Source organism: Dendroctonus ponderosae, unplaced genomic scaffold (genome assembly GCF_020466585.1).
Source record: "Dendroctonus ponderosae isolate FM_Combo_2020 unplaced genomic scaffold, Dpon_F_20191213v2 Dpon_F_20191213_5, whole genome shotgun sequence".
NCBI classification, from domain to species: Eukaryota; Metazoa; Arthropoda; class Insecta; order Coleoptera; family Curculionidae; genus Dendroctonus; species Dendroctonus ponderosae.
This window is the reverse complement of record NW_026018715.1, coordinates 10197783-10207334: the sequence shown is the minus strand read 5'-3', so window position 1 is coordinate 10207334 and position 9552 is coordinate 10197783. Positions and strand designations below refer to the sequence as shown.

General features: G+C 36.3%; 1 protein-coding gene across 1 annotated transcript in view; it reads right to left on the bottom strand.

Moving 5' to 3' along the window:
• The window catches only part of LOC125504578 (zinc finger protein 432-like), a 17196-nt gene extending 10514 nt beyond the window's left edge, over positions 1–6682 (bottom strand). The window contains exons 1-3 of the mRNA XM_048666786.1: positions 6566–6682; positions 2448–3466; positions 1540–1646 (exon numbers count right to left, since the gene is read on the bottom strand). Coding sequence (XP_048522743.1) covers positions 1540–1646; positions 2448–3466; positions 6566–6622 — 1183 coding nt within the window. The 5' untranslated portion in view covers positions 6623–6682. The remainder of the gene's footprint in view (positions 1–1539; positions 1647–2447; positions 3467–6565) is intronic.
• Between the last annotated feature and the right edge of the window lie 2870 nt (positions 6683–9552).

The following is a 9552-nucleotide window of genomic DNA, read 5'->3' as shown; positions in this document are numbered from 1 at the left end:
TGCTTTAAGCCTTGGCATACATTTGGAGTATTAATTTTGTCCATTTTGGACACAAGGCGAATAAAATACTGTTTATATTGATTTCTTTTACTTTCAGCTATTTTTCTTTGTATTTTGAGGATATTATTTTTGGTTTGCAAAATTCTTCAATATACCGGGTGTTAGTTAATATTCTATGTTTATTTCATTTAATTATAATTGATAAAATAAATATTCTATGTTTATTTCATTTAATTATAATTGATAAATAGAGACAATAAATGACTGAAACCCCGGAATTAATTTTGATTATAATAACAATTACACGCAGTCAGGAGAATAAGTCAAAATAAGAAATATAAATTAAAATAGTCAGGACTCCCTGAATTCCTCCAATCTATGATTTATTATCAAGTGAACAGTATGGCTTTTATTGCAAGCGCTTCGAAACAAACTACTAAAAATAGTAAACAAAAATAGCTCCTTTACTCTAGAAAGACCAGTGGATCTGAACCAAATTTTTGCATACCTATGAGTCATTGAAACATGAATTTTCTCTCATCAGTTTAAGGAAAACTAGGAATAAGAGCTTTTCAAGGGTCGTTGAGTTGTATACAGTCCGTATAATATGTGTATATTTTTATACTAGATTTATAAGCTGTCTGTACCGGTCCGGGAACAGCGACTGATTTCTCGCTGTGGATTTTACAAATAGGTATTTAAAATGTATTCTGGGCTAAATAAATAAGTACCTAAATTTAGAGCGGAAAATGTGACCGGCCATAAAAATTGAAAATCTCTCGAATGGCTCAGGACAAACAGACGATTCAAGATTCAAATTACTCTGAAGACATCAGGCTAAGATCGGATATCGGCGGAATGTTTCAATTTTTGATCAAAAAAACCATGACAGTCTTTAAACGCCCTGAACAATAGTTCATCTGTTTGCTTATCTAACAGCGTAAATTTTGTGCAAGAACAGAACTTTGACTCGACAAAAAATTATTCAAATCCGCTGACCAACTGAGGAAATCTTCACAGTCAAAAGCTAGGAAATTTGGAAAATATGCGTTAAATTTGCGGCGCAGTGTAGAAGAGCAATGTAATGTAGAGTGTGTTAATTATGTTGATGCAAGACTGTCCATGACTTGAAAAAGTTGAGATATGAAAATAAAAATCTTGTGTTTTTCTCTTTGAGGCTTGAGTCGACGATTTAATTTCAAGGTAAATTAAGCCTAGATGCTTTTTCACGGTAGTGATATTTAGCTAGACCAAAATAGCAGGATTTTAATTAGTGACTATCGAGCACAACTCTTGTGTAAACGGAGTGTTTGTTATGAATATTGGGAAGACTTGAGTTAAAGTGTGAATGGCCGGATTTTTCAGGTAGGAATGATTGTTGTTGCTCCACCATGCAATATATGGCCAAACTATACATTTTTTTAATAATTTTTGAATGCACGTATTAATTAGAGAGGAATGGGCCATAAACCCGCACGGGGGTGTAAAAGTATGTGCATTTTGATGTTTCCTAAGCTCAAGAATGCTCCAACGACTTACGGCTAATAATTCCGGAGACCCGCGTCCCTTCTCCCTCTCCTGCCGGTCCATGTTGGACAGTTTCCTTTCGATCCTCGGACAGTAAAATCCCTTTGGGCCCTACCACTCTACACAGTGTCCAAAAATCAAATCAACACAACACCCGCGTAGGTAGCGCCACCAACGTGCAACCCGACCACTAAACGCAGTGATTAAACGGGACCTTTCAACTGTTTGAAGCATTGATTGTAACAATTGCGGAAAAGTGGCATACATTCATGTGTTTTGATTGAAACTGACTTAAATCCAACTAGCTTTTTCACTGCTGTGTGTACCCCACCGCGCATACATAATATTACACTATAATTTGCCTTTTTTGTCTTATTTTCTTTCGTTGCCCTCCTCTATCAGGGCGGCCATGCATCCGTAAAACCCGCCCATTTAATAGCACCCTCAATTATTTCTTATGCTGGCTCCATCTGCTTGTCGCTTGGCTACATTCTAGTTTGGAATTGTTTCCATTAGGTGCAGCACCAGCCAAGACTTGATTTTGTCGGATTTGAATTGTAGGTTTAATTTAATAATGAAAGCTCTTTTAAAAGGCTTTTGAATTGCTGACTAATTGTCTGCAAGTTTGCCGAAGCGACACATAAAAATCGTGATATTTTGGCGTTGGCAGTGAGGATTTATCGGCTTTACATTTGATTGGAACGTGCCTTTCAAGAGTTGCAAGCAGCTGAAAGTTCAAATGGAATCTAGGAAAACACTGGGTAATTTCTATGAAAATTAGAAGATTTATTTCTGTTTTTCAATGTATTTTACAAATATAGTACGAACACAATTAAGCCTAAAGTCAACAGGGCTTGCAAAAATAAACAATGTACAATTTTATGGCACATATCCGCTAAAACAGTCCAAACGGGTTCTACATATAGGCGTAATCCGAGAAATACTGATTATGTGCTGAATACAGTTGAGGACTGTAGTCGCTCAGGTTGCTTCCATGCGGCACCATATTGTAAGTTGATGGTAAGTTCTGATGAAATCGCACTGACGGATAGTTGGAGGGAAACATGTTCGACGTGTGATTGAAATTGTCCGCAACACGCGTAACTTGAGCAGGCACATTGGCTGGTGTTGTTTGAGTAGTAGGCACGTTCTCGGCCAGTCTTGAATCTGGAGGTTTAACAGTCGCAGGTTTCTCCTTCGGCTCCTTGGCTGGTTCTTCGCTTTTCTTGGGATTCTTGTGGGTTTTTTTGTGCTTGGCCAAATGGTCCGATCGCATAAAGCGCTTGGAGCAAACCGTGCAGGAAAACCGCTTTTCCCCAGTATGGGTCCGCATATGCCTCTGAAGCTCATCAGATCGAGTAAAGCGCTTTCCGCAGAACATCCAATGGCAGGCATACGGCCTTTCGCCCGAATGCCACCTCAAGTGGGCTTGAAGATGCGACGTTTTGCCATAAACCTTATCACAGCCTGCATAGTGGCAAATGTGCACTTTCTTCGAGGACGGCTTCTTGATCCCATTCTCCTCATCAATACAGTTGGGACATTGGCACTTAATACAGCGCCTAGCTTTACCGGTGTAGCTGGGGAAGTTCACTCCTATCGTAGGCCGATTGATGATGTTGGGCGAGCTTCCAAATGGGTTCATGTAGCTGGGCTGGCCCCAGGGTGAATAGATTTGATTCTGATGCGGCTGATAGCCACTGGTAGCAATATCGGCAGAGGGTGGAGAGTGTGTGTAGAAACAGTTGCTGTATCGGGGCGGGTAGGGGTTCTGGTAATGCGGCGAATAGTCCAGGGGGCTCCTTAAGGTCTCCAGAGGCACTTGGGTTGCGTAGTTGTCGCTGCTTGAAGACGTGGTGCTAGTGGGCGACAGCTGAGTGTAGCTGCCCGAGTACATTCTATCACAAGTGGGGGCAAAAAGGCTGATTGGTGTCGATATCTGCAAAAAAGAGTGAATGTTGTAGGAAAAACGTCTCTGGTTCGATCGGGTAGGGGCCTAAGCATCCCCAAAGAACAATGAAGATGCAAAGAAAACTTACATGGTTGTTCCAATAGCGGGTTTGGGACTGGATTAATTTATTTCTAAAACTGAATAAACGTCGGGCATTTTTATAAAGTAATAGGAGTTTCTATGCAATCCCAAACCCGCCAGTATAACAGACAATTATTTGTTGGTTTTGGTTTGAATCAAGATTTTTATTACCTCAGATTTTTAATGAACTTTCTCTATTTTAATTTGATTCCGGCCTTAAAAGTTTAACATAAATTCAAAATATGGCTTTAGTCAGCTAAATTAGGTTGAACGAAGCATTTTTATGGTCAATGGCGTTTAATTTTTTTATGAACACTGCTAGCTGTTGGATTCGGTAATAAGTTGATTGATTCTTGTACAACTCCATGTTTTTGCGAATTTGCCGAAATTTTTCTCGATTCAACCAACAGTCTAACCAAGTATGTAAATCTGAACTAATAGAATCCTAAAGGAACTAATGTTGTCAAACTGGGTGTTTTTAAACACCAGCAACTTCTGTAAAGACACGATTTTTATTTTCTTTAAGCTTCTAAATGTTGAATTATAACACAAATTAATGCTCAAGTCGATTATTTGAATCACACAGTAACAGACGCATAATTATAGGAGCAAAATGACGCAAATAGATAGGAATGAAAATCGCACGAAATATTTAATTGTTGTTCTCCCTCAAAATCGCGCAATTTATGTCCAGATTTCCGCTTTAGATTCAAAGTGAGTCGAAACACTTAATTGCCAGACATTAAACCCTGTTGAACATAGTTAAGTTAATTATTCGAAATTAAGTGAATATTGAACTTCATTGTGAACTGTGCAAAATTTGGCATATTTTAATTTAATATCGTTGATTGTTTTTAAATCTTTTAAGTTGGTCAAGCGTTTGAAGATCATCGAGTTGGGTTTTCAAAGTACCGAAATCTGTTCACAAGCGACTGATAAATGGTTGATTTCTTGCGTAATTTTAGATCTTTTAAGCGATAGCTTAAAGGCCATTTTCCTTTTTTTAAATAAAATTTGATCAATACCTGCAAACGGAAAAACTATATCTGAAGTGAATTTTTGTTCTCTGAATCTTTTTACTTTTTAATTTCTAAAAGCGAAAACAATAAAATCTAAAGAAGAAATTAACCCAGTTCTGTATAGGTACCTAAAAATATATGTAGATTTTCAAGTTTCCAAAATAATTTCTAATTATTTCAATTGGCTTTAAATGTTTTAATATAATTTCAAAATCAGTAGTTTGAATAAGTACTTGATTTTTTGCGGGTTTGTGTAAAATTGTTAAGCTTTTTGTAGATCATGGAACTGGGTTTACAACGTATCTAAATCTGTTCACAAACAACCAATAAATATTTAATTTCATAAATGCAAACAAACGAAAAATCAATCTCTGAAGCGAAATCTTAATTTTCTACGGTCTACATAAAAGGAAGCAATAAAAAACTAAACAAAAATAGGCCAAGCTCCAAGCTGTAAATAAAGATCGCATTGAAAATGTCTGTAACGGTTTTCGAAGTTTTCAAAACAAATTCTTAGTTCATCTTGGCTTTAAATTTGTCAATTAAATTTCGAAATCGGTTGTTTGAATAGTTAATTTCTTGCGGATCTTGAGAGATAATTTTTGCTTGATTTTATATTTTTTATTTTATTAAGCTTTGTAACCGATAAAGGGTCGATTTGTTGCGCAATATCAAATATTTAAACGAGCATGTCAGTGAAGAAGCGATAGCCAAAAACCCAGATTCCGTTTTTTGTTTTAATTTAATAAAATTTGATAAAATGTATACAATCGGACAAACAATGTCTGAAGCCAATTCCAGCCCTGTCTTAGTATTCTATAGTTTTCACAGAAAGAAATAATAAAAATATAAACAAGAAATTGACCCAATTCTCCGTTAAAAGGCATGCAGATTTTCATAGTTTTTTTCTAAAGGTAAATTTCGAAAAGAATGTGGGAAAATTTGATTTTTCAGCCAAATCAATGCTGGGCTGAACGTGAATTTTATCGCACACCCTTTTTTAATAAATTACAACTTCTCACTGAGTGTAAGTAACAACTTAATATTTTCGTCATTGATGGATAAAGTTCCACTGAAACAATTCGAATATTTCAACAAAATGTGAGCAAACACTCATTTTTGTGAGCCAAATCAATGCTTGGCTGATTTTTTTCCCGCGTTATTACAAGCCCTTCATTAAAAAATGCCAAATTCTCATCGAAGTTTACTAGCAACTCAAAATTTCCGCCAGGTATAAGAAAGTTGTCGGTCTAAAGACCATAAAAATGTCAATAAAATGTGAGTAAATTATTAATTTTTTTTCACACAATTACATGCCCTTTTTTAATGAACTTTCTATTGAGCCTCAGAAGCCGAATTTTCGTCATCTATAAGCAACTTGTCGGTTTGAACGTCCTAAGAATTTCAGTGAAATCCAAAAAAAAATACGATTTTGTCAAATAAATCAATGCTGCCCTGAAAATCGATGTCTTCACGCAATTGTACCACTGAGGAAAAGAATCGCCTGACGTTTCGCACGCACGACTGACGTGCATCTTCAGAGTCTGTCAGAATTTTCAAGATTTTAGAAGTCGGAGAACTCATTTAATTAAATTGTAGTCAGTATTAAAGTAGTCAGAATTCCATATCGAGATTTGGATGGCTAATTAATGCGAACGATTAGTAAGATCCATAGTCCAAAACAGCGTCAAGTTCCTTAATTGAAAAAATATATCATTTTTTCTTATAATTTTTTAACACACACACGCACTCACACGAAGAAGAAATACAGCTTTACAGTAAGGTTAAAAATTGGTTCACTTTGGCCAAGATCGACGGAACTAAACGCAAATAGTCGACTTAAAAAAATTGGGGCAAATGAATGTTCGCACCCACTAAACCAAGTTCACCTGGTAGCCTAAAGGCGGAAGAAACCTCCGTAGTAAATTCGTATAAAATAATGATTAAGGGGCACCTAATCGCGAACACTATCATTAAAGACACGCACCTGCGATTGCGCTGCGATCGTGTTGTCAAGATGCTGCACTGTTTGAGGGGCCACCATAGTTCAACACTCAACTTCTTCTCCTTCTTATCTATGTTCCCGCATGGTTCACTAATAACTGAGATTGGGACCGGTGTCGGTATTTTCTACTGATGATGATGGTCTTTAGGAGGCGTGACTGCGCGCGATGCTGTGCGCCTCTCCCCTAAGGGTGGGAAAGACAACCCTCTAGGAGGAAAAGGGGCCGAAGAGGCAGCCAAAGTCTTTAACGAGATGAATTTCCGACCGTTGAATTGGAATTAAGGCCGATCTATTTACCTTCCTTTCGTATCGAAGTCGCGTTTCAAACGAGCCGCGTTTAACCCATATGTTGGGTGTTTTAATTAAACAAAACAGCACTATTTTGGAAACAAAATTAGGGCTGCAGAAAATTTCTCTTCTGCTAATTAGGCCCTTGAATCCAGAGCATTGCACCTATGTTAAAAAATCTCACGGGAAAATCCCCGAGTTGACACAGAGCCTTAATATCAGCTAAACATAGGTATTAAGCTTGAGCCGGTTTCGATCATTTGCACGAGACGTATCTGCCTTATAATATATCATACAGTTTCTAAAACAATATCTGCAACCTATAATTAAAACTATCTGCTCTGGTCCATATAAATAAGCCCAAAAAGAAGCTTCTAATTACTACGTGACCCCCGAAGAATGATTAGGATGGAAAATGAGCGGACCTGGCTCTATTTGGCGGCTAAGAACTGAGCTTTGAAGCGAATGCGTGATTTAATGATAGAGCTGCATTTTGGATCGAAAAAAAATATGGGCAGATTAATTTTCTGGTAATCTGTTGTCTGGAGTAATTAAAGGAAAAACAGCCCAAACGCAGTGATTTACTTCCAATGAACATAACGCACCATTTGGAAAATACACAGTGCTTTCTTGATGTTCTTCAGTTTGATTGCAATTAAGTTTTTTGCACTTAAGGCGAGTTAGTTAGGGACTTTTAAGTTTATTTTTTGTTTTGGTGAAGTTAAAATGGAATATAACGTGAACTGAGATTAGGCGAAACGACAAATGTGCATATACAGAGTCAACACAGGCTTCTTTTACAAAATACAGGATGTAAAAAGTTTTTTTGGTTTTGTCTACAAATTTGAAACTTTTACTAGCTCATTATGGGTGGTTATTCGTGATTATATTAGTAATGCTCAATGCTTGCCATAATCTACAGGATGTACTTTTTGCTAGGTTTATGGTCAATGTTTCCAGTCCAATTTATTTTATTCTCTTAAATTTCATTTCTCAATAAAATGTGCAAGATTTTTTGCCTTTGGTATTGTTTTCGTATCTGTGATAGCTTCCGAGTTACTTTATGATGATATTAACTACGATTGTATAATAATGCAAACAAACGCGTTTAAGGGTACTTATATAAGGACCGAAAACCATATTTTATTGTTTTACTTTATTACTTTGTTCAAACAACTAAAAAACTCATATAGATTTTCACAGCAACAGAACGGGGTTCAAAGAAAGTCGACGAGTTTTCTTGTAAAATCCATCTCTTAATTTTTTTGCATAAACAAATCAGTTTGCCAGTATTTTACAGTAAAACGTCAAGAAAAACGCGGTTTTTCTGTTTAGAGACAGTGTTGTTTAGAAATATTGACCTAAAAGTGAAGTTTTCCAGTTTCCAAGAGTTTTCCCAATAAATGATTATAAACTTTCGCTTTTGCAGTTCGGCGAAATATTTTTGGACCCAGAAATAATTATTAGGGTTTTGTCCATAATTCGAAGCTTAAAAAAGTTTTCCAAAAATGTTTGCAATGCTGTTAAGAGGCCAATGTTCCAATAAAATTTATCTTACAATTTTTTACAGAAATTACCTGAAGATTGTCAGCATTTTAAGTAAAACTAAAAAACAATGCAATTTTTTGGGTAGAAAGATTTGCTTAAAAGAAGCTTTTTTAAAACTGGAATGTCCTGAAAATTTAAATAAACTTTAAAAATCTTCAGAGCGATGAGGGCGGAGAATTTTCCAAATAATAACTTTTGCTCTTTAGGCAAAAAAAAAATAAAATTATTTGCTTTTTGTGCCAAATTCGAAGCTGGAATGGGTTTTCTAAAGTTCCCTGCAAACCGATGAATGCGGCGAATTTTGTAACAATCTTCATTTACATTTTGTCCAAAAAGACCCCATTATTGTCAGAAAAGAAGAAAATCATCAGAAAATTATTGTTGTCTGCGTTTTCGATTAAAAATGTTTAGTTTTAGGTTGGTTTTGGAGAAAAGCTTAATGGTTTTCGGGAAAAACGGGAGGAATTTATTTTCGTCTTTGTCCCGAATTCGATGCTGAAAAAAGTTTTCGTAAAATTTTTACAAAGCTACACATTTATCTTGTAATTTTTCGCGTAAACGATCTCCAGATCGTCAGTATTTTTAAGTAAAACTCTACAAAATAGAGCGCTTTTGAATAAAAAGTAAAGCAAAAAAATATCAGTCAAAGCTAAAAAACACATTTTTGCAAAAAACTCTAATTATATAAGTTCGGCTACGTACAAACACGAATTGAACATTTTCTTTAGCTTTTCTAACCACTAAAATTAGCAAACATTCCACTTGACCATCCGGTTGACTACAAGAATTATTCAATAAATCCCTTTATGCAAAGCCGAAAGTCATCAATGCGGATGGCTAGTGAAATAAGAGCCGATGGCTCCGAATGGTCAATAGTAGCGGTCCTTGTGTAATTAAATACATTTGAAAACAAGAAGAACATACCGACAAGGCGCAGACCATCAACGCTGCTTAGAAAGCCCTTATGTGCGTGTCAGGAAAGCACCCCCAGCTGTAAATCATCCGATTTTCTGGCCGATTTTTTTCAGGCCATAAATTTTCGGACACAGTGAACTGATGAAGACTGCCGCTGTACAACGCGGCGTGTCACACAAGAAAAAAGGTTGGGCGCTGGTCAGCAAGAAGAATATATA